Raw genomic sequence first — 26135 nt, 5'->3', positions numbered from 1 at the left:
TTTTTTCAAAGGCTTTTAGGAGGCTTTTTCTACGGCTAAAAAACACTGTCAAGGTTTAACAGTTGCAGTTGTTGCAGTTGTAATCTTTTATGCTAGTAGAGGCGAGCAGCACTTCTTCTTCTTCCTCCTCTGTTGCCTTGAGCTTTGAATGTGGCTCTGAGCTGACAGAAGCGTCCTTTTAAAGGCTGGGGTTTGGAAGTGAGTCAAGAAGGAGTTTCTCAATTGTGAAATGGGGGAAAGTACTACAGTAAGTATGTAAGTATTCAACCTCCTGTAATTTTGAGTCCAGATAAAGGCAAACAACAAATTATTCGCAAATTACAGGGGTTGAAGTAATTTCATAAACCAATCATAGTTAGGTTCTAGTTATCAGTGTCTACAGTGGTCAAATAATTGTGGCACACCTGTTTTGGTATTTAATGTCAAAATTTTTTTTCTTCTTTCAATAATGTTACTTCAATGAAAAGGTAAGATTTGTGTGAATATTTTGAGGGAAAAAACATTTTTTTTTCTTCTTTCAATCATTTTACTTCAATGAAGAGGTCAGATTTGTGTGAATATTTTGAGGGAAAGACCAAGAAGCTAAACAGCAAAGACACATTTTTTCATAGCCTATTTTGGTCACATTCAGTCAGGGTGCCAATAATTGTGGAGGGAACTGTATATATAGGATTCACTTCAAAAATCAGGTTATCAAAGCAGTTGTTAATAGCTCAAGTGTTATCCAGACATTACTGTATAATTCTTTCCTGGAGGTCTGTAGTCTATAATGGTATTGATGTTTCAATATTTTTCTGTTTTGGGTGTGATTTAGTTGGCTGGTGATCTGGATGGTTTTGAACTGTCGAGATAAGGAAGACGCGCTTGTTTTCCGTTGCTGGTGTTTTTTTCATTCCTCACATTCAGCACTTCGTCACGCTGCCCTCCCCTCAATGCGTCTTGAGGTCAATGACACCTGTTCTTCATGTGGTCAAACACTTTCCGATTGCAATCTGATCAAAATTGTTGTATCTTTTGTAAACCCAAAAATAGAGATGCCTTTTAGGGGGGTTGAATACTTTTGTAAGCCACTGTATCTTCCTCTTTTTTTGAGACATTGTAATGTTTCAAATGTGTTTGATGTTGCTTGTCCTTTAATTTCCATTCATCTGCAATAACTCTTGACTGTACACCTGATATAAGCCACAAGGAACAAATGTCCCAAAGCCAAATTGCAAGGAGTATTTCCTTGGGTATATGGAGGTGGTTGAAACAACTGGCCTGAACCTGTCTACTGTCATTTACATTTAGCAGATGCTTTTATCCAAAGCGACTTACAATGATGTATACACATTTTACATCTACACTGATGGCACGCTGCACATCAGGAGCAATTAGGGGTTCAGTGTCTTGCTCAAGGACGCTTCGACAGGGAATCAAACTAGCAACCTTTTGATTACTAAACGACTTCTCTACCTCCTGTACCACTGTCCTTCTAGGGAAGTTAAAGGAACTCAACGTTCCGTTTGATAATTGCCGCGGACAGGCCTATGACAATGGAGCAAACATGAAGGGGAAGAAGCAAGGAGTTCAGGCCCGACTGCTACAATGTAATTCGAGGGCGTTGATTGTGCCTTGCGCAGCTCATTCGATGAATCTTGTCATAGCTGATGCTGCCAAGTCGTCCAGGGATGCCACTGGCTTTTTTGGATATTTGCAGAAGCTATTTTGTTTCTTCTAAGGAGCTACACAGCGATGGAGCATCTTGACAAAACACGTCAACCGGACTGTGAAATCATGGAGTGATGTGAGGTGGGAGAGCAGGCTTAAGATTGTCACAGCTGCTAAGGACCTTTGCGAGGTCATGAACATAGAGCCAGAGCTCAAGGAGAAAAGGCTCAGGAACACTAAAAGGCAGTTTGCATATGAGGCTGCTGACGAGCCCTTCAGTGATGCCCTCAAAAGGCTTGAGGTAACATTTTTCAATAGTGTTGTGGACTCAGCTTTGATGTCACTGCAAGAGCATTTTGAGACCATGACCCAGGTCAGAGACAAATTTGAATTCTGCTTGATTTCAGCAGAGTGGACGGAATGTCAAAGGCGGACTTACAAAAAAACTGCATCGAAGTGCAGAAGACACTGACTGAGAAAGGAAGTTCTGATATTGATGGTCTTGAGATGGTTCAGGAAATCATCAACCTTCCACAACTGCCACCACAGACAACTGCCTTGGAGTTGCTCACATTTCTCCATGAGAAATGCCTTCAAGAGGTGTACCCAAATCTCTGGGTTGCTCTTGGAATTGCATTAACTCTCTCTGTTACAGTTGCGTCTGCTGAGCGAAGTTTTTCAAAACTAAAGCTCATTAAAACATACTTACGTTCAACAATGGGGCAGGAACGTCTAAGTGGTCTTGCTGTCATCAGCATCAATGGTCAAGTGGCTCAGAAGCTGTCATATGATGACCTAATTAGTGATTTTGCAGCGAAGAAATGCAGACGTGTGCCTCTATAGAGCAAAACTGGTGGAAATGTTTGATCCATACAGAATAGCATTATGGCTCTCTCAAAAATGATGTATTTGGTTTATTTTGATAACATTTGGTCAAAGAAGATTTTGCACTTTACTTGAATGTGTGTTTAAGCTGTTCTACATGGTCTACTGTGTTTACAAAGTAAGTAAAGTTGTGACTTTTTGTCCTCTAAATCTAAGTTTTATTTAAAAAGATTGACTATTCTTGTTTGTACTCATTGATGATTATTTAATGTAATTTATTCAAATAACATTGAATTTGGGAATAGCATGTTCTGTTCTTTTTTTTGATACGATTCTGTTTACTGAAGAAAAGTTTGCACTTTCAAATGTATAGTGTAATACAATATGTTTACAAAGTCAGCAAAGGGGTGAAGATTTTTTTCAATACTTGAATGTGTGTGTTTTAGCTGTTCTACATGTGTGTTTAGTGGTCATCATATAGGAGTTATGCTTAGGGCACCAACATGGCTAGCAGCGGCACTGAGCGCACCAAACTCTACCTGTCTGAGGTACAGTTTCAGATGTATGGGTAGCCTATCTTTCACATTTGGAATTTCATACTATATTTAGCTGCCAAAGGTATAGTCAGTCAGTGAGGTCAGTATTTATTTCAGATCAGTATTACTGCATTACATTCTGACAGTATTGCTGTATTACAATATGACTTGTTTAAGCCAAGAAGACTTACTAGGGATGCACCTGAGTAGGAATACATAATTCGGGAAAGTACAAATAATGCGTTATAGCTGGCTATGATGAAAGCTATATCTGTCATTCAGGGTTCAGTATTGCTGTATTATGTGTCAGGTGCCCGCGGAGCTCTGCTCCGGCCACGCCCCCTTCAACTCACTACCTGCACGTTCACCAGCTGCACTCCGGCAATCACACAAACACCTGTCGTACTCTCTAGCCTCACTCATCTGCACCGCGTTCATAGTCACGTTAGGATTAATCATTCACACCTGCATTCCTTAAGCACTTGCACCACGATCACAGTCACGTAAGGACTACTCATTCACACCGCCCTCTTCAATCACCTGCACCGTGCGTTTGCACTCACGTAATCACCCACACCCGTCACAGCCCTTTCATATACCCCACACTTCCTGCACTCGGTGTCGGGTATTGGTGTCACGCACTTTAACGGATACATCAAACCTGAGATTTCCCGTAGTCTGACTCACATTTGGATTACCGCCGTTTCCCGTTTCATTGATAGTTTTTCCTTGTTTGATCTTCGCCTTTGTTCCCGTTTTGTGTTCCCTCTCAGTTTCAGTTTAGTTAATCCCTTTTCCGAGTTTGACTCGCGTTTTGTTTGCCTTACGGTTTTTATAGTTTATTGTTTGATTTCATTCAGAGGTTGCCTCTTTGTTTTAGTTTACGTGTTCTTGTGAACTCGCACTTCAGTTAAGGCAGCGCCTTGAGCCTGCGCCCCTCCTGGGCTGAACTGTCCACAATTGTATAAACCATCCTAAATATGCATGGGTTGCGCTATAGGCTAGGTGCACGAAATACTCAGTGTGGGCTGTTTGTTTCCTGTTTAGCCAGGTGTATCTGAACCTGCCGCTATTCTGAATGTAATTACTGTCTGCACGTCCTTCTTTATCGTAACGCTGATTCACTAGGTGCAACACCGAACCAGGTCCGTGTAGACGCTAATTACATTCAGAATAGCGGCAGGTTCAGATACACCTGGCTAAACAGGAAAGAAACAGCCCACACTGAGTATTTCGTGCACCTAGCCTATAGCTGGCTATGATGAAAGCTATTTCTGTCATAGGCTAACTAAGGTTTTACATAACTCCACTGATAAAAGAACAGCTTAGGAATGTGATCAATATATATATTTTTTTAACCTATATGCATTGCCAATGAATATTAGGTTAGAAGATACAGTGCCAATGAATATTAGGTTAGAAGATACAGTGCCGCTGCTAGGCATTTTGGTGCCCTAAGCAAAACACATTTATGATGCCCCCCCCCCCCCCCCCCCCCAAAAAAAAGAAATTCTCGTCTTAGACCCGTGCTTCTCCTTGTACATATCTCAGAATAGATACGACGAAAAGGGATCAGTATAGAAAGAGACAAAATATTCAAACAAAGAAAAAATTATAAACATATTTTAAAACTGAAAGCATGCAGCCAAGGTGCTCTCCCCCTTTATTGATCAACTAGGCTATTTGATAAATCTAATCTAAAATAAAATAATAGAATGTAAAGTAAAGTAACATCTTGCTGGCGTCAGTTAGGTCTACTTGTAAAATGCATAATGTTTAACAGGAAAATCTCAATTTGCCAACTTCCTCAACCCAAAATGATTGACACTTTCTTCCAGGTGCGCGTGCGTGCCAAGCCAACAGCTGACCAACAATAATGGAAATCAAGGTCTTATTAGCCATACCATAAGCCTATTAATTTCAGTGTAATTTTGGCAAACCACTACTGTACTTGCTTGGATGTATTGTTCATAGTAATAATCAAGACAATTATTACAATTTTCTCTCAAATTTCATGTTGTTTTCTTGAAAAAGCATTAGACTCATAGACATGTATATGATTAGACTGCCCAATTTGGGTTCGCGGACCACTGACTAGTTGCAGTTCACTGCCTGGCCACAGTTTTAACATTGTTTTAGATTGGTGAAGGGGGGGCGCTATTTACCTCAGATTTACCTAAGGAAATGAAATGATAGCTAGTTAAAGTCTCCCCGATTTAACTTTATAATGGGTGCCTGTGAAACTTCGTATGAACGAGTTCATGTTCATGAGTTCATATTCACACATATTAACACCAGTTCTTCATGGGTAAAGAATGCGAATATGAAATACCCAACCCTTCTTGCAAGTTATAACATATTTGAGTGTACTTACATTAGCAATAACGTCAGCTAGTTCGAGGTAGGCTTACCATTAAATTAGCAGCACATTTTCCGTATTTAACAATGATTAAACATGGACTTATCTGAAAGTGATGAACGGGCATCATCTCGCAGTTTCTTTCTCTTTCTTTTTTCTGCCCCTGACTCCTGTTGTCATTTTGAGGCCATTTTCGAAAAGTTGACCTAGCCTCCTGTCAAAATCAGGCCACTGAGATAGGAAAGTGCACCCACTGCGAGCTCGGGAATTGAATGTGTGTGGGGGGCACCATCGTAACTTTTTTTAAGCAATTACCGGTAAATATATCTCTTGTTCTGCCTGTTTTGTGTATGCCTAAAAGGTGCCTAATATTTCAATACTGAAATAATATCGGCATTATAATTATTTTAATTAAGACGATTTTTCAGTTGCCTATTTCTGGTGCCCCCTCTTCAGGACTTGGTGCCCTACGCACCGCGCGTATAGTGCACGTTATGGAAGCGGTGGCACTGAGAAGATACATTTGCCTGGTTTAACCCAACTTCTTGTGTAAACTACGACCGATACAAAGACAGAACAGGCTGAATAGATACAGACATGGATAATGATGTTGCTTTGCACCTTTAAGACTTACTGGCCACTAGTATTTCCCTTAGTTGTTTTGGACAATTTAACAGGACTTTGTAAGATATCTTGAAACTAGAGCTTGGATTGGAAATGGGTGGATAGCACCACACTGATCAATGGGTAAGAGATGTCTAAAATGGGTTTGATAACCATACTCACACACTTCTCTACCAATAGGTTTTGGAAGTACAGTGAACCAAATAACAACAATGATGCAGAAAACTGTGTTGAAGTTGATAGCCATGCATCAAATTTAGAGTGGAATGATATTCCATTTGATTCCCTGTGGTATTGGGATCTGTGAGAAGCCTATTAACCCTGAACTCTTAAAACATTAAGCTTGAATTTGTACTTGTCCTTGAATTTGTTAACTACATTTGTTAGATCAATGTAATGAGGCAGGCAACATATACACATAGCTACACATGCACACACACATGCATGACCACACACACACACATACACACACACACACACAAACACACACACACACACACACACACACACACACACACACACACACACACACACACACACACACACACACACACACACACACACACACACACACACACACACACACACAACACACACGTACACAATAGATTGAAATAAACGGCTGAAACTTCAGAGTGATTCCTTAACCACCTCAGTTTCATGCCTCTAATTTCTATTTAAAAATAACTGTAAAGGAGCACTGTTTTCCACTATTGTTGGGAATTTTATTTAAATATTTCAACCCTTTAACATAACATTAATAATCAATATTTCCACTATGACCAAATATTCTTAATACATTTCATTTGTAATAAATTGCAGAAGTGCAAAGCCTGCTAGAACACAGGAAAACTTGGTTTTGACACATACAGACAATAAAAGTGACAATAAAAGTGCATAGGAACATAAATACTTAAAAATAAATAGCAATTAACTTTCATAAAAACATTTAAATATTAAGATTTAAAAATCTGGTTTCTTGTTGTGGTCTGCATCCAAACACTTGTAATAGCTGAATGCTGACTCCACGTGATGTGCTCTAGTGGTTTTGGTTGCTGGATGTGGAAATGCAACATGATTCAGGTCTTCTTCAGCAAAATACTGTTCATTGTTTCATTTTTTTCTGCTGTAAAGGTTAAAAGATTTTGGTTTGCATGTGTGTAGTTGATTCATTACATAATTAATACAGACTATTCAAAGCAATGCCTTATCAGCCAGACGTGTAAAGTCAAAAATGTTTAGTCATATTTCAGGAGGTGAGTACATAATTTAGTCTGACCGAACAAACAAGCAATTGCATCAGTCAAGTAAATACAAAGTAATCCTCAATACAATCTGCTATCAAACACCCAACATCCAGCTTTTGACTTACTTGGAAAGGATCTTTTCAATGACCTTCTTAACCCAAGGGGCGGTGGTGTCCAGACAGATCTCCTGACCGGTGCGTTTAAGGGTTGCACTGCAGGTGGTAGAAGACAGGTGAGACAGTCAGAGATGACACCAACCAATCTGAGACAAAAACATTGTAGCTCTTCTCTACAGGACCTACAGCCTCCATTACTCTGGTTCTGTTACCTTCAAGCTGCTCTGAGCTATTTGCATGAGAGGTCAAAAGAGTGAATATGGGCTAAGGCACTGGATGCCATAAAGCTGTTACTCACATGATCTCTGTGTCCTCACAGTGAGGAGAGGGAGGAAAGAGCTCCACACTCTCAATCAGTTTTCCGATCCGTCGGTGCTCCGTCTCGATGCAGCGACAGCGAGGCTCCACTCCAAGGCCTCTTAAACTCATGCCTGCAGAGAAAGAACAGGTCAAAGTCACAAAAACACAAAGGCAAACCGACTAAGCTACCAGGTGAGATGATAGCTGTGAAATATGGTATCCAAGTTAATTATTAACTCACCCTCTGACATGGTGATGATGGCAAGGAAGACCACAAAAACCACCACTGAGATTTGAGACATTTTTTCAAAGGCTTTTAGGAGGCTTTTTCTACGGCTAAAAAACACTGTCAAGGTTTAACAGTTGCAGTTGTTGCGGTTGTAATCTTTTATGCAAGTAGAGGCGAGCAGCACTCCTTCTTCTTCCCCCTCTGTTGCCTTGAGCTTTGAATATGGCTCTGAGCTGACAGAAGCGTCCTTTTAAAGGCTGGGGTTTGGAAGTGAGTCAAGTAGGAGTTTCTCAATCGTGAATTCCAGGGAAAGTCTAGACTGACATCACCTACAAATCATCTAAGAATCATTATATTGCAGGCTTAGTTGTCCTTTACTCATGACATTAGTATTATTTACGCTTGAGATCAGGCACGTGCACAGACATTTTGGGGAGTAGGTGCTCAAACAAAAAAAAGGGCACCCATCGAAAATTATTTATGGAATTAAAAATGATAATAATAAATAAATAAAAAACACAGTAGGATATTTTCAACTATATATATATTTTTGTTAACACACTAACTCAAATTAATTTCTGAACATAGTCATACACTATCTCTGTTCTTCCTCATCTGTGATGGCTCCTCTGAACCAGGTAGGGTTACTGATGCCCTCATTTTACTGGTTGATGGCCTGATCCAAGATAAAAGAGAGCTGCTACCCTGAGCTGCTTGCTGCAGTTCCCTGAACTTCTGATTTTCTCTTTTCTTGGCATTATGCTGCAAATTTTGTAAATTAGATAAATCAATGTTGTGCATAATAGTCAAGAGTGACTTACATGATCTCTGTAAAGCTGACAACACAGTACACACATTTGTTTTTGTTTACTGTTTTCTGACTGAGTTTAAGCATAAGTAGCATTACACTAATAATATACCACAATATACCTCATTAGACTGTCATGTAGCTCAACTTAAGACTTACCTTTCATTTCAATAATTACGATTTTAAAATTAAACAAAACTAGTGAACTTGTCTAATTTGTAGAACAGTAAAACTGACCTTTAAATCCTATGCCTGCCTGTTTGCCTGCCTGCATGTCTGTCTGTCTGCCTGCCTGTATCTCTCTCCCCCTCTCTCTTCATTAAACATGACAAACGTCAGTAAACAGCTGGACAAGGCTTTGAAATCACGGATTTCGTGAGTTTTGTGTTCTTTATTTTTTAGGAAACGTCGGACCAGTTGTGACGTAATGTTTTCAGCAGCGCTAAAGTTGTGGTTAATTTATCACCAAACAACGTCGGGGTATTGCTCAAACACCGTATTTACCTGTTTGTCTCATGCTGCGTGTCAGGGAAGAAGTGGGCTGCTGCCGTTAGGGCAGGCGCTCAGCACTGCATGAGCATTAAGTGGAGGAGGAGGAGGGAGTGTACATGATCCTACCTGTCACTGGTCTAGGGACAGAGATGGGACTGTGATACTACCTGTCACTGGTCTGGGGACAGAGATCTGACTGTACATGATCCTACCTGTCACTGGTCTGGGGACAGAGATGGGACTGTGATACTACCTGTCACTGGTCTGGGGACAGAGATCTGACTGTACATGATCCTACCTGTCACTGGTCTGGGGACAGAGATGGGGCTGTACATGATCCTACCTGTCACTGGTCTAGGGACAGAGATGGGACTGTGATACTACCCGTCACTGGTCTGGGGACAGAGATGGGTCTGTACATGATTCTACCTGTCACTGGTCTGGGGACAGAGATGGGTCTGTACATGATCCTACCTGTCACTGGTCTGGGGACAGAGATGGGACTGTACATGATCCTACCTGTCACTGGTCTGGGGACAGAGATGGGACTGTACATGATCCCACTGGTCTGGGGACAGAGATGGGACTGTACATGATCCCACTGGTCTGGGGACAGAGATGGGACTGTACATGATCCTACCTGTCACTGGTCTGGGGACAGAGATGGGACTGTATATGATCCCACTGGTCTGGGGACAGAGATGGGACTGTACATGATCCTACCTGTCACTGGTCTGGGGACAGAGATGGGACTGTACATGATCCTACCTGTCACTGGTCTGGGAGCAGAGATGGGACTGTACATGATCCCACCTGTCACTGGTCTGGGGACAGAGATGGGACTGTACATGATCCCACCTGTCACTGGTCTGGGGACAGAGATGGGACTGTACATGATCCTACCTGTCACTGGTCTGGGGACAGAGATGGGCCTGTACATGATCCTACCTGTCACTGGTCTGGGGACAGAGATGGGACTGATCCTACCTGTCACTGGTCTGGGGACAGAGATGGGACTGTACATGATCCTACCTGTCACTGGTCTGGGGACAGAGATGGGACTGTACATGATCCCACTGGTCTGGGGACAGAGATGGGACTGTACATGATCCTACCTGTCACTGGTCTGGGGACAGAGATGGGACTGTACATGATCCTACCTGTCACTGGTCTAGGGCCAGAGATGGGACTGTACATGATCCCACTGGTCTGGGGACAGAGATGGGACTGTACATGATCCTACCTGTCACTGGTCTAGGGACAGAGATGGGACTGTACATGATCCCACTGGTCTGGGGACAGAGATGGGACTGTACATGATCCTACCTGTCACTGGTCTGGGGACAGAGATGGGACTGTACATGATCCTACCTGTCACTGGTCTGGGGACAGAGATGGGACTGTACATGATCCTACCTGTCACTGGTCTAGGGACAGAGATGGGACTGTACATGATCCTACCTGTCACTGGTCTGGGGACAGAGATGGGGCTGTACATGATCCTACCTGTCACTGGTCTGGGGACAGAGATGGGGCTGTACATGATCCTACCTGTCACTGGTCTGGGGACAGAGATGGAACATGATCCTACCTGTCACTGGTCTGGGGACAGAGATGGGACTGTACATGATCCTACCTGTCACTGGTCTGGGGACAGAGATGGGACTGTACATGATCCTACCTGTCACTGGTCTGGGGACAGAGATGGGACTGTACATGATCCTACCTGTCACTGGTCTGGGGACAGAGATGGGACATGATCCTACCTGTCACTGGTCTATAGCGTTGTCTGCCTCTGTTATGATACGTGTAAAGATTGTGCTTTTTCTTGATACAGAGCTCAGCATTGCAGTGAGAAAACATAATTCCCTAAGATTCGTTCTAGCGACAGATATCCTATCCAGGGGTTGTAATGTGATTATAATCACAACCACCTGTGATGTCTAAAGATGCAGGTTTGAGTTCAGTGCGTGATTGTGCATATCCATTTAAAATTGCAGAGGGACCAACACATTTATCTGATCTAATCTCATCTCTAGTTATGGACCTGAGCAAGACCACCAATATGTTGTTGATGAAATACACAGGTACTTTCGTCAGAGGCGCTTCACCTCGCTGACGATGACAAAGGACATGCTTAATACCATTCTAATGTAAATCATGTCTGATCCTGGGAATAATTTGGTTTTCATAACTGTCATAACATTCCATAACAGCTTGGGCTTCTTCAGAATTGAAGTGCCCACTTGACCTCATGGATTTCGCTAAAATATGCACTCTTTGGTCTATGGTCTACACACACTCTCTCACACACACACACACACACACACACACACACACTTGGAATATGGATGAAACTCTCTGAAGAGTTCTGAAAACTGCCATCATCCCACTTTCTTCATTGGCTTTCAAGACACAAGACAGTAGAAGACTGGCTAGTCATATGTGTATGAAGCGGATGCATGAGGTGGATGCATTCCAATATGACATGACAGTCAGCATTACTGTAAGAGGGTTACATTACCAGATGAGGACATTTCCATTTGTCACTTCCTCAGCACCCAGCACATTCCAATTGTAAAAACAAATTTAGAATGCCAATATCCTTTTGATTTGGAATACCAATGTAATAGTCACAGTTGTTTGACTGAAACTCATTATTTCATGATTAGCCTATGAGCCTATCAATAACATAACCCCCACTGCTGCGTGTGTTCAACAAACATACAGTGGGGCAAAAAAGTATTTAGTCAGCCACCAATTGTGCAAGTTCTCCCACTTAAAAAGGTGAGAGAGGCCTGGGATTTTCATCATAGGTAAACCTCAACTATGGGAGACAAAATGAGAAAAAAAAATCCAGAAAATCACATTGCCTGATTTTTAAAGAATTTATTTGCAAATGATGGTGGAAAATAAGTATTTGGTCAATAACAAAAGTTCATCTCAATACTTTGTTGAATACCCTTTGTTGGCAATGACAGAGGTCAAACGTTTTCTGTAGGTCTTCACAAGCTTTTCACACTCTGTTGCTGGTATTTTGGCCCATTCCTCCATGCAGATCTTCTCAAGAGCAGTGATGTTTTGGGGCTGTCGCTGGGCAACACGGACTTTCAACTCCCTCCACAGATTTTCTATGGGGTTGAGATCTGGAGACTGGATAGGCCACTCCAGGACCTTGAAATGCTTCTTACGAAGCCACTCCTTCGTTGCCCGGGCGGTGTGTTTGGGATCATTGTCATGCTGAAAGACCCAGCCACGTTTCATTTTCAATGCCCTTGCTGATGGAAGGAGGTTTTCACTCAAAATCCCACGATACATGGCCCCATTCATCCTTTCCTTTACACGGATCAGTCGTCCTGGTCCCCTTGCAGAAAAACAGCCCCAAAGCATGATGTTACCACCCCCATGTTTCACAGTAGGTATGGTGTTCTTTGGATGCAACTCTTCATTCTTTCCCCTCCAAACACGAGGAGTTGAGTTTATACCAAAAAGTTCTATTTTGGTTTCATCTGACCATATAACATTCTCCCAATCCTCGTCTGGATCATCCAAATGCTCTCTAGCGAACTTCAGACGGGCCCGGACATGTACTGGCTTAAGCAGGGGGACACGTCTGGCACTGCAGGATTTTAGTCCCTGGCGGCGTAGTGTGTTACTGATGGTAGCCTTTGTTACTTTGATCCCAGCTCTCTGCAGGTCATTCACCAGGTCCCCCCGTGTGGTTCTGGGATTTTTGTTCACCGTTCTTGTGATCATTTTGACTCCACGGGGTGAGATCTTGCGTGGAGCCCCAGATCGAGGGAGACTATCAGTGGTCTTGTATGTCTTCCATTTTCTAATAATTGCTCCCACAGTTGATTTCTTTACACCAAGCTGCTTTCCTATTGCAGATTCAGTCTTCCCAGCCTGGTGCAGGTCTACAATTTTGTTTCTAGTGTCCTTTGACAGCTCTTTGGTCTTGGCCATAGTGGAGTTTGGAGTGTGACTGTTTGAGGTTGTGGACAGGTGTCTTTTATAATGATAACGAGTTCAAACAGGTGCCATTAATGCAGGTAACTAGTGGAGGACAGAGGAGCCTCTTGAAAAAGAAGTTACAGGTCTGTGAGAGCCAGATATCTTGCTTGTTTGTAGGTGACCAAATAATTATTTTCCACCATAATTAACAAATAAATTATTTTAAAATCAGACAATGCGATTTTCTGGATTTTTTTTTCTCATTTTGTCTCCCATAGTTGAGGTTTACCTATGATGGAAATTACAGGCATCTCTCATCTTTTAAAGTGGGAGAACTTGCACAATTGAGGGCTGACTAAATACTTTTTTGCCCCACTGTAGCTATAACTACCTTGCTATACACACTTTGCCAGTGACCAACCAAACACAGCAAAACGTAATGATAATATCCTTACTCACTAATCTTACCTTTATATGGTCGACTCAAGGTTATCCAAGTAGCACAGAGTTAAGTTCACTGTTATTTCAGTTATCATGAACTGGTGGATAGTTAGAGATGAGCCGGACCAGTGTTGCTAGTGTCATTTTACCAAATCCAACACATCAACAATGTATTTTATCTAGACTAGATCTTTCATGTGAGGGGGGGGGGGGGGGGGGGGATTTGTATGGGGACTGCCCAGTGTTCCCGAAAGCCTGATGATATTCAGAAATCTCAATATTCAGAAAAAAAGTCTAAAACATCTTTATTCCCACTAAATTAAACCCTCTGTTCCATTGTTCCGACCAGTGATTCATGTTTGCGGTGGGGTGGCAAAAAGTGCTTGTGCAAGCTGAAGAATGCAAGAGGCCAGCTCACTGGCTTGATTGCTGCAGTCCGTGGGAGGAAGTTTTATGTTTTACTCATAGGCCTACAAGGATTCTGGAAGTGCAGGGTCGCGAGTTTGATGACTGTTAAAAAATATATCACGCATATAACTTTTCCTCTGCAATATTTGTTGACATAGCCTACTGTGTATTTGAATATAGGGTACCACTCGTGCAAAGGAAATCACCGGCAGATTGTTGCAGGACATTACGCAGATCTTGTCAAGCACTGACAAAGCATGCGTGCACAATGCACATCATATGCCTGATTTCTTCAATGCAATGCCATTTTGGATAGTGTTGTGTGTGTCCTGCTTGTAACAAGAGGTATAGTCTAATCAGCAAATGTGTTTAATCGTATAATCGCCTATGTGTTTAAAATAATAAAGGCTATTTTATAAAACAAACTGTTTTTTTTTATCATCGCGATGCAAATGCCATGTGTGTATAATAATATTCTGAATTAATATTGCGGGGTATACTTTACGGCTCTGAGCCATACTGCAAATGTAGTTGATAAAATTCACAAGCGTTATCGTCAGAGGCGCTTCGGATGACAGAAGACGCTGACGACGGACATGTTTCATGCTTAACCACACCTTATTGTGAAACATGAACAAGTCTGATCCTGTAATTTCCTTGTATTTCATTTGAACTCAAGTTCCCCTCTGAGACATTGCATATATTTGTGTGTGACAATTATATCAGCAATAATCAGCAATTACAATAGTTTCAACAGTGATGGAACTGGAAATATTGTACATTAACTGCTTGCTCTGTATCTGCAACTTACTCTGGATATGTACTCTGTCTGTCTCTGTAAGCAATTGACCCCCCCTCCTTCTGTACTGCAACCTGACTGAATGTATAAATGCCAATGCAATCTGCTATCAGGTAGGCCTTTCTCTGAGCAGCAGCTGAGAGGGGGACTCCACGCTGAAATAAACCTACAGAAACCTGACTTCGTCCTCCGGTCCATTCTTCAACTTTAGCGTGCTTATTAATATTCTAACAACAGTTAGGATTTCTTCTTCAAATTCGAATTTAAGTGCCCATTTGACCTCATGTTTTGTCCTAAGGTATGCACTCCACAGTACAGTGGCTAGGTCATCATGCATTAGAAAAACCTCCAGTTTCACTTGACTGTGATGCATTATCTGCAGAGATATAACAGATACACTGCTCATTTCACTTATTAATGTACAGAGAATATGGTCTATAAACACACACACACACACACACACACACACACACACACACACACTAATGCGCATACCAGATGAGTGATTCCTCATCAGCAGGAACTAAAGGATAGCATACAACATTTGGGAAAAAATGGAATATGGAAATTCCTGGGTAAAACTCTCTGAAGATTTCTGAAACTGCCAACATCCCACTCGACACTTCACAATCGAAATACAACTTTAACACAGGAACACCTAATTTTTCATCATAACCAGTACGACTTATCACATTTAGACATTTAGACTAAAACACACCTATCCTGGAAGAAAACTAACCCTCTCATATTACTTTCACATTATTATAAGCCACTTCAGTAACCAGCATGGGAACTAAAGCTAAAATACCATGTTCCACACCATGCTATCAAAGCTGAGAAAACTGCATTCAGCTGTTTAATCTGCAACTGATACACATGTGCAACGTTATTTGACAAGTCACAATAAATACCAGGGACTGTCTTACTACACAACACCTCTCCCTGTCCAGACAACGTGAGGATGTGAACAGGTGATGAGTGGGCGATGAGAGAGGAGATAACAGGGTTGAGTCACCTAAGAAGTGAATACAGATCTCACCTGCTCAGATATCTGAAGCGTGAAAATGACAGTTACCTTTGACATAACCATTTCCTTTTCCTTAACTGTAATACACACTTTCTTTGGTCGGATGGTGTGATGATTGACACATGTGTAACATTATTTGAATGGAGTATACCAATTGCAGATTGCACAGCTGGCTGCAATTGCACAGCTCACTGTCATAATTTGAAGGGGTTCAATAAATGAACTGCATATGCAAATCCTACTAACTATGGGCTTCAAGATGTACCTGTTTGATAGCAGGGTGTGTCTTTTAGCACCTGTTTGGTAGCAGGGTGTGTCTTTTAGCAGGACGTTCCCATTCTGATTATTGAAGTGAGTGATTCAGTTTTTATTTCCCTGTCAGTCGTGTATGTCCTGAAGCAATCCTGTCATTATTGTCCTGTTTGCGACATTGTGAAGTCTCCTGAGTTCTTTGGAATTGTAGACAAAGAGTTGTGTAACAAATCTGCCGGTTTAAACAGAATTTATGCGCTTAATGGCATTTGACACTGTCACAAACTGGAAACTTGAAACAAGAAATAGGATGCAAGGCGAGGCATGTTTTACTTAGATAAATCAAAGGGCCACGATGGGCAAACAAGGCAAAGTTCTCAAGACTGGAGTACACAGATCGTCTTGCTGATCACAAACAATCACACACAAAGACAAAGGAAAAGTCCAAGGCTTACATAGGAACTCAATTAATACATAGGCTACAGGGGAAAACTAAACATGGAGGGAAAACAAAGGTGTGAGGGAAATACCAAACACAGGAGAGGATAAACGGACTGGAATAGCATATGGTGCCAGAGCAGGAACCCGGACTGGAGTTGCTGCAGGGACTGGAGCAGGAACAGAGGAGCGTCTAGCAGAGGCTGTGGCAGACACCATATCTAGTATTACTCTTCATATTCCCAATGGGTTCATTTGACACCATATCTAGTGTTGCTTTCATTTTCCGTAATTGTTTTTTTTTGACAACATATCTAGGATTACTCTTTATATTCCTAATGGATGTGTATTAGACCCATTAATAAAGGTGTTTCAGTAACTTATGATCAAATGTAATTTATCTGTCAAATACTAGATACCTAAGTTTATCTCAAGAGGCATGGTCTTCTATGTTGGTGTCCTGTCTGAGTAAACGCTGGGCTGGATTGAGTAAACAGACGTTAGGTTTATTTTCCTTCTCTTGTTTTTTGGAACTTAATTGCCTGCTGTTGGTGTGTTATTCAGATCAGTAGTGTAATGTTCAGACTTAGTTCTAGAAATGATACGAGAGTGTCTTAGTTCTATAGCTAACTCTGTTGCTTCTCTGCTCTTCCTCTCTGCTATGCTCTGATTCGCGCTATTTTGCTCTGAGGTTCCTTGTCTATAAGGCAGACGCCTTTTACTCTTAGATTCTAACTCTGCTGTTATATCTGTAATGCTAACTGGTTGATTGGTTTATCTGAAACATTTTGTAAATGTATTTCCTTAAACCTTCCAAATAAACCATAAACCCACAGGCGAAGCCCCTTTCTTTGGTGGGATGGTGGGATGGTATGCTCCATTCAAAAAATGTTGCACACGTGTATATCAATTGCAGAAGGCACAGCTGGCTGCCGTTGCACTGGTGTTCTGGTTATTGAAGTGAATCATTGAGATTTTATGCCAGTGGAAGTCGTGTCTTTATCTATCAGCATGTGTGTGTGCCTGAAAGCCATCATTGCGACATCTCCCAATTTCTCATGATTATCCATGTAGGCAATGAGTTGTGAACAAACCTGCCTATCTGGACAGAACTTATGAAGAGGGCAGCCTGTCCGATACTTGTATATCCTGAGACCAGGCTGGATAATGCCATACCAAAATTTCACTTTATTTGTAAGTATTGTTACGAATTTGTATGTTCAAGATTTTCGTATACATTTGTACGACAGCTGATTGAGACCAGGCTGGTATATCAGTTTGGAGCTACATGAGGACCCTCAGAGGAGCAATGGCATCTCCACTGAAGAGTGTGTCAAACCAATACACTGCATGTCAGTGTGAGACATGATTTAATGTTACACAGGAAGCTTCAGCCATCATAACATTGTCATATGCCACACGTATCGAGTGATATTTTAGGGGTTTTCAGTCATCACCACAATGCCACAGTACTAGAAAAGACACATGACAGTTGATGACAATGAATTGGTCGTTATGAACTGGTTTTTGGCCCACTCACTCAATGTGTGTCTGTGTGAGCCTGTACGGGGAACTCTGCGAGTGTATGTGGGTATGAGTGACTAGCCAGTCCCACTATGCATGACCTCCTACCAGAGGGGGATGCATTTCAATGTGTCATGCCAGTCAGTATTTTTGACGCCTATGCATCTACAGGTCAGTGGCTTACGTTACCAGATGGGGACGTTTCCATTTTCACTTCCTCATCACACAGAACCTTTTTTTTATAGAATGTAAGTATCCTTTTTTGGTCATCTTGAGGAGGTCGGCCTCTCACTTGACTTTTTGACATCGCGTGAAATTTAACTTATGAAATATTTTAGGTCACACATAGCTTGATTTAGTTTACTAAAAGAAGGTAAAATATATTAATTTCGCCAGAGCCTCGCTCCACACGTCTGATCAGTTGCGTGCCGGATAACCGGATCTCCAGTAGTATCCTTTTGATTTGGAATACCTATGAAATAGTCACAGTTGTTTAACTATTTAACACCTGCATATCAATGTGACAATTTTGATCGCATTTGTGTAGCAAGAAATAATGCACTTTGAAGCATCGTTCGTTACCCCTTTCACATTTCATCTGAGCACCAAAGCAGTAGAGGAATGTTTAGGGCAACTAAAGGTGCAGTTCATGAATGGAATCCATTACACTTTTTATCATATTCAGAATAATTCCTCTCTTGTTCCTCTAGCTGTCTCTCCAGTGTGTGCACTTAAAAGTACTCAAGTGTTCATGCACAGTCCAGGCTCCGAGCCATACTCTATCCTAGCCAACCAACCACAAGGGTCGCTCTTTCCTTCAGGAGCAGGAGAGGGAGGGGTGGGTTTGATCTACTGTTAATTATCAACAACCTTTCGCCAGATTTGAGGACTGTACCTTTGCCAAATGAGGCTATAATAGTTTGATAACCTTTAGTGAACTTGTTGTAATGAAAAGCTAATTTACTAGCTGCATCATGTCATGTTTATATTCCTGTGGGATAGAGAGCTGGCTAAGTTACAAGTAAGCAATTGACTGTAACATAACATCCCTTACTTGTTCATTTGCCAAGCAGACTGTGAAAGTCCGGTATAAATCCCTGATTGCAAAACCTCATGACTCACTTCCACGTCCATTGTATGAAAAGGAATAGCTTTTCAACATTGTGTGGCCTTCAATCTTTTGAGGAAGTCTTCTAATAAGGAGTTACTAGAAGTGTAGTTAAACATTAAGGCTCTGATAACATTCCACATCAGGGCAGGGAAAGTTGTTTGGCTTTATGACTGTAAACCCAGAATGAGCAGTAAAATACTTGGCATTTTTTTTTTTTTACTTTTCTTGTGGCCTGTCTGGTTGGTACATAAGGTGATCTACTTACACAGCACCATCAAATATTGCAACCATATCTGCATGCATCTCACAGATATTAATTTCCATTGTATGTGGTGCATTGTGTGCTCAGCTGTGCTAGTTTTGTGAATATGAATGGTATTTCTCAGAGAAGGGTATATGCTGAATTCACCCTTTCCACTCAACAGGTATGAGCCTGCGAGGGCCGGGAGTGGAGCCTCGCTGTCGCTGCATCGGGACAGAGAGTCGGCGGATTGGGAAACTGATTGCAAGAGTAGAATTGTTTCCCCCAAACCCTCAATGCAAAAACACAGAGATCATGTGAGTGCTGACAACCATTCTGTTGTGCTTGCTATCGGATCATGTTCTGCATTTCTCAATGCTAGCAGCTACATTGAAAGACAGTGGTGAGAAGATTTGCTTGGACTCCAGTGCTCCGTGGGTTAGAAAGGTCATTGACAAAATCTTGTTTAGGTAAGTTGAGAGCAAACCACGATATGAGTGATAACTGATGTTTTAGAAACAGCACAAAGTATGACGTCTGTCAGACAGATAATAGCTGCATTCTATTTATGCTGCATCTAAAGTTGCTACATTTGATTTTTTTTGCTTTGATTTTCCCCCTCAGAAAGAAGAGATTAAATCTGTTCCTACATTGTGACCACTTCAAAAGTTGCACTTCAAAGTGAATGTGAACATGTACTTCACACATGTAACCTACTAGCTGGTAACTAATGGGTAGCTGATGTTTCTTATATCCAGTAATGTTTTCTATTGCAAATGTAATAATTGTGCATAGTTTTTGACATGTCTGGCTATCAGGAAGTTTGGGAATTTTCCTTGTGGGCTGGTCTGGCAAGGACCAGTGTTTGTTTTTTCATTTCCTTTCCCCAACCCTTTAGAAACTGAGGTTTCAATGCGGAGTCCCGCTGCAGGTTTTTCCACGTCAGGGTTTAACAGTGTTAACTGTACCAATGTTTCGATAAGTTAACGCTACATTTCTCTACAGTGCTCCAACTTGGAATAAAAGTGTCATTGGCTTTGTTTGACTGTAAAATAAACGGTTCATTTGTTTTCATTTTTATGACATAATGAGAAGAAGCTGCTAATATCCTCATAATAATTAATTTAATTTGTAGTGCACTCTACATTCAAACAGAATCTCAAGAGCACTACATAGTTAAAAACAGCCCATAACAAAAGCATAGCTTAAAAAAAATTTTTTAAAGTAGGAAACGCCTTTCTGAATAAAAAGGTTTTTAGGCCAGTCTTAAAACAGTCTAGTGTCTGTGTTGCCCTTAAGTGGTCTGGGAGGCTGTTCCACAGGCGCTGCAGAGGAGAAGGCCCGGTGGCCCATGGTGCGTAGCCTGGTGTTTGGGACCTGCAGGAGCTAACTGTTTTTGGATCTGAGGGTGCGGTTTGATGTTTGGGGAGTGATGAGTTCTTGCAGGTAGGGGGGTGCATGACTGTTTATGCATTGATGTGTGAGTAGGAGGACTTTGTAGTCAATGCGGGATGAGACAGGGAGCCAGTGTAGTGAGTGTAAAATGGGTGGTATGTGGTTGTATTTCCTGACTCTCATCAGGATCCTGGCAGCGCTGTTCTGGATGTACTGCAGCTTCTGGATGTTCCTGCCAGTGATCCCAGTGAACAGTGAATTGCAGTAGTCCAGTCTTGAGGAGATGAAGGCGTGGACGAGCTTCTCAGCATCTGTCAGGGTTAAAGTGGGGGCGGAGCTTGGAGATGTTTTTGAGATGATAGATGGAGATTTTGCACAGATGCTTTATATGATCATTGAAGGTCAGGTGAGGGTCAAACCTAACTCCTAGATTAGTGACTGTGGGGGAGAGGGGTATGACCTGACTGTCGAAGGTGAGATGAGTCATGGAGGATGACTGAACCTGGTGTGGAGTGCCAACAAGAAGGGCTTCGGTTTTGCTGCTGTTTAACTGGAGAAAGTTGTTTCTCATCCATACCTTTATCTGCCCAAGACTGGCAGTGAGACATGACATGGCAGCAGAGGGGCTTGGGGCAGTTTTGATGTACAGCTGTGTGTCATCGGCATAACAGTGGAAGGACATCCCATGTCTGCTGATGACAAGGCCAAGGGGGAGCATGTAGATAATAAAGAGGATGGGGCAGAGGACCCACCCTTGTGGAACACCACAGGAGACAGGGAGCAGTCTGGACTTGCATCTTCCCAGTGAGACATATTCAGTCCTGCCAGACAGGTAGGACTGGAACCACTTGAGTGCAGAGCCTGACAGTCCAATGGTGTGGAGACGCTCTAGGAGGATTTTGTGATCCACTGTGTCGAATGCAGCAGTCAGATCCAGGAGGATGAGGAGTGAGGGTGATCCTGCATCGGCTGTTATCAGCAGGTCATTCGTCACCCTGAGCAAGGCGGTTTCAGTGCTGTGGGCTGAACGAAATCCTGACGGAAATTTTTCGAAGAGGCTTCAAACAACTCCTGTGATTCCTGGCCTCAAACACAAGGGTGAGAGTTAATCACCACATCTGGAGTGGTCAGGGCCAGGGAGATTGCATTCCATCTTGTGAGGCAAACACATTTTGAACTGGAGCCAGGAACATTGTTTTCCACAGAACTAGTTAAAAGGATGACGTTTGCGGGAAGGTTTTGCCAATGGATTTTTCCATGGGAACCTGTTCCTCAGTCAGGTGTGTTGGTTGGTTTGTTGATGAGTCAACAGCATTGTATGTGTCTGTGTGTGTATGCATAGATACCCTGTCCCCTCTACTCCACTCTATTTGTGTCACTTCCACTGTGGCTCATCCTTACTTGATTCAATTCTGAATAAGATGCTTGGCCAAGTAGTTTGTTTAGAATGTCAAAATACTTGAGACAGTAAAGAGAGTGAAGAGGGAAAAGTTTGAAAGAAGAAGAGAAAATTAATTGAAGTAGAGAGATGGAGTGCGACAAAGAGTAGTTGAAGAGGGATAGAAGAAAAACACGTGGATGGAGGTTGGAGAGAGAGAGGGAATGAATGAAAATAGGAAAGAGAATGGACTGGAGGAGGTAATGTTGAAGTGAAAGTGAAAGTCCTCTCTATGGCAGAGGTGGTGTAGACACACACACTCTGAAATCCACCTCTGCATTTAACCCAGCAGTGGGCTGCCATTGGCGGCGCCCGGGGAGCAGTGATCGGGGTTAGGTGCCTTGCTCAAGGGCACCTCAGCCGTGGATGTGGGCATGGGAGAGCAGTGCTCTACCACTTCCCCCGCCCACATTTTTCCTACTGGTCGGGGATCGACCGGCCACCCTCCGGTTACCAACCCGAGACCCTAACCAGTAGGCCACGGCTGCCCCTTATGTTAGAATGATCGATGGATAAAGTGGAATATAAAGACATGGTATGGAGGAAGTAAAAGGAATGGACGATAGAGGACTGTAAGGTCAAAGAAGGCTGACAAAAAGGTTGAAAGAAGAGTAGGATTTGATGGACAAAGTAATTGAAGGCAGAAAGGAAAGAAGAGTAAGGAGAGGGAAATATTGAAAGAAGGAGAGAAAAGGGATGGAGTGAAGCAGAGACATGGAGTGAGGAAGGATAGATGACTGTAAAGTCAAAGAAGGCTAACAAAAAAGTTGAAAAAAGTGTAGGAAATGATGGACAAAGTAATTGAAAGAAAAAGGATAGAAGAGTGAACAGTAGTGGCTATGGATAATGAGATAAAGAGAGGGAACATATTGAAAGAAGGAGAGAAAAATTAAGTGAAGAAGAGAGATGGAGTGTGAGAGAAAGTAAAGTATGGAAGTTGTCTCTTAATATTCCAGTTGAATGGAAAGGGACAGAGAGAAGAGGGTTTTCTTTACAGTAATATCTTAAAAAGTTTAAGTTTAGTAAGTTTCTAAGTTTAGCGGTTCGAGCTGAATTAAGCGCAGAAGTCGGTACAAAGAATAAGAAGAAGAGGTATAGGAAACAAAGGAATAACAATACAGGGAATTTGATACACTGTAAAAAGAAGCCTAGTAATAACAATACAGGGCATTTCATGCACTGTAACTAGTTAGCTACTCACCAGTAGTCTCCAGTGTTTCTCGTTGCACTCTTGCTGTCTCGGTTGGAGTATGCCTGACTCCTCACGTCGTACAGATGGGATCTCTCTTCCTATAACTCAAGGAGTACATCCTTGCGTACATCGGTCCAGAAACCAACCATTTTCAGATTTTTAAATTCCGAAGTGAGTCAAGAACTAAAGTAAACTTCATCGACACAAGAGAGCTTGAGGATGTTATGCAGGCGAGTTGAGATAAGTTGTCAAAGTAACGAGCTTTCAGAATGTTGGAGTTTGTTGGAAATCTGTCTTCATTGTTCAGACATTTGGCCACTTTACCAGAACCGACTGAACATGTAAAACTCTTCCGACAGTACCCGACAACGACCAACAAACACCAACTGTTGGCACACACTGACCCGACTGTTGGTGTTTGCTGGCGTTTGTTGGAGAATGTTGGTGTTTGTCGGGGCAGTGTGCAAGCTGGGTTAGTTATACTAGAATTAAAAAATGTGATAGGTTTACATATCCTGTCTATTTATGTAATTGTTATTATCATGGGCACCACCTTCAACTGTCAAAACTATCTGTCTAGCTAAATCTGTTGGTTATCAGAATGCACAGCAATTCATATGGAGGATACATGAACTGTATGTGGTTGATTTAACTCTAAGGCCAGGTAGGCATAGTTGTTGTATTGTGCTATCACATCATTTGAATCTTCAAAATGTACACTTGCTATTCTCTTATATTTAAATGATAATACTGTTATTATCATCTGTTGTCTTATATTTTAATGATAATACTGTATTGCCCTAAAATTATTATTTACATTGAATTTATTGGAATTCAGCTGTAGGCATATACTAGTAGATCTGTATCTTATAACTAATTTCATCCACAATTTAAGTACAGCAAGCTTGACTATTATGCAGTTGTTGACACAACACAAGTGGTCCCTGGGCCTGAGAAGGAAAGGAGTTTAATGTGGCTATAAGATGGACTTTTAAATGTGACTTAAGCTAGACTAAAATGTAATGAGTTTTCATCAACTAAAACTAGACTAAAATGTTCAGAGTTTTCGTCAAGGAAAACTAGACTAAACTAAGAAGGATAGAAATTACTAAATGTGACTACACTAATATGCATTTTCGTCTAAAGACAGACTAAATCTTAAATAGCTGCCAAAATTAACACTGTAACACACACATTCCCTCTCTCTCTATAAACTGTATACATATATCTATACATCCATCTATCTATCTATTTATATATATTATATATACTGTAAGTATATGTCAGCCTATTGGGCCTGTATAGGTTGACTGGTTATGCAAATATAGTTGGCTGTAACTTTTTGTGTGCTATGACTTGGATTGCTGTGCTCATAAAATATAATGATTTGTTGTGATCTCATATTCACTAGTTATACTGCTGTGATCCTCCCATTACATGCACTGTGTGAATTGCATGGCTTTCATAGAACACTTTTTCTCACAGACTCCTGATTGGCATAATTACTCCAATGCTTTCACCTGGACTGTCACTTAACCTATGAACGTGATCGAGGGGCAGAGAGGAGGACTATAAGAAGGGGGAGGTGTCAACATACTGGGTGCCCGGCTGGGACCCGCGGAACCGTGGCGGACGACGAAGGGAACAACGAGAGGGTGACGAGCCGACCCTCCGAACGAAGCAACGAACCAGGGAGAAGCAGTTTGGCCTACGGGAGACACGGAGGGGACAACGGAACGGTGTTATAAACCTAAAACACTTTTAGCAATACTACTTCTCAGTGATTAGAGTAGTGTAAGTGAAGTACACAGAGAAAGTGAAAATACACAATAAAGTAAAAACACTACCCAAGACCAATGCTGATGAAAATATTATTTACGTAATTCTCTCCATATACCCAAATCAGTCAACATGTCAACATGGAGAATCACAACAAAACATGTCCCACTTTTCATGCTACTTCAGTAGTGTGCATAACACTGTAAGCTCAGCAAATATCAGACAAAGGTGAAAAGATGTTTCCAGTACAGGTTACAATTCCATTTACAGTAAAATGTACAGATTTGTCAGTGTCGCCAGTGTTGACTGAGAGACCTGATGGATATTACTGTATTGAAAATGGCATGGTCACCGATAATGTTTGCTTGAATTTCTCTGAGCCTGATAGCATTACGTATTTGCCAAAAGCATGTTTATGATCTCTCTATCTTGTTCTTGCATGAATATGGGCCTGTCCTCCTTTCAAGTTTACTGTATTTGATACATTTGGTCTTCTTCTTCTTTGAGCAGATTTTCCTCCTGCTACAGGTCTTCCTCTTCCTCTACTTCCACCTTGACCTCAGCCTCATGGCATGGCCTCGGCCTCTTCCTCTTCCTCCTTCTCCTCCTCTGTGGATTCCCCCTCTCACCCTCACTCTTCTTCTTTTGACTCCTTCCATTTTGGTTGAAGACAGATTACAGTTACTCATCTGCTGCATTTCTATAGTGCTTAAACCTGTTTGTTGTGTCTACAATTAAGCAATCATGTGTGTGGGCACTTGATGGCTGTGTTTATTTGACCGGCTCATAGGTGTGGTAACTTGACAGAGTGTTTTGGAATTGCAAGGAAGTGACCTCTTGATATACGTCTGTGTCTAAAGCATAAAAGTGTGTTTAGTGCTTTGCAAATCACTTGTGTGTATGGTTTCGCAAAAAGTGTGATGTTTAAATGTGCTTATAGTTGTGCAGAT

The 26135-nt window shown here is 41.8% G+C and overlaps 1 protein-coding gene across 1 annotated transcript; it reads right to left on the bottom strand.

Annotated features, from left to right (window-relative positions):
- Positions 1–7362: 7362 nt before the first annotated feature.
- On the bottom strand, positions 7363–7959 carry LOC308381636 (permeability factor 2-like; the record flags this gene model as incomplete). The annotated part of the gene is made up of 3 exons (XM_080859224.1): positions 7363–7453; positions 7656–7788; positions 7899–7959. The coding sequence occupies 3 exons, from the start codon at positions 7957–7959 to the stop codon at positions 7363–7365; spliced, it is 285 nt and encodes a 94-aa protein (XP_080715350.1).
- Between the last annotated feature and the right edge of the window lie 18176 nt (positions 7960–26135).

Source organism: Sprattus sprattus, assembly GCF_963457725.1.
Source record: "Sprattus sprattus genome assembly, chromosome: 20".
In the NCBI taxonomy this organism is placed as follows: domain Eukaryota; kingdom Metazoa; phylum Chordata; class Actinopteri; order Clupeiformes; family Clupeidae; genus Sprattus; species Sprattus sprattus.
The sequence above is the reverse complement of the archived record's forward strand: the minus strand, read 5'-3'. Positions and strand labels throughout refer to the sequence as shown.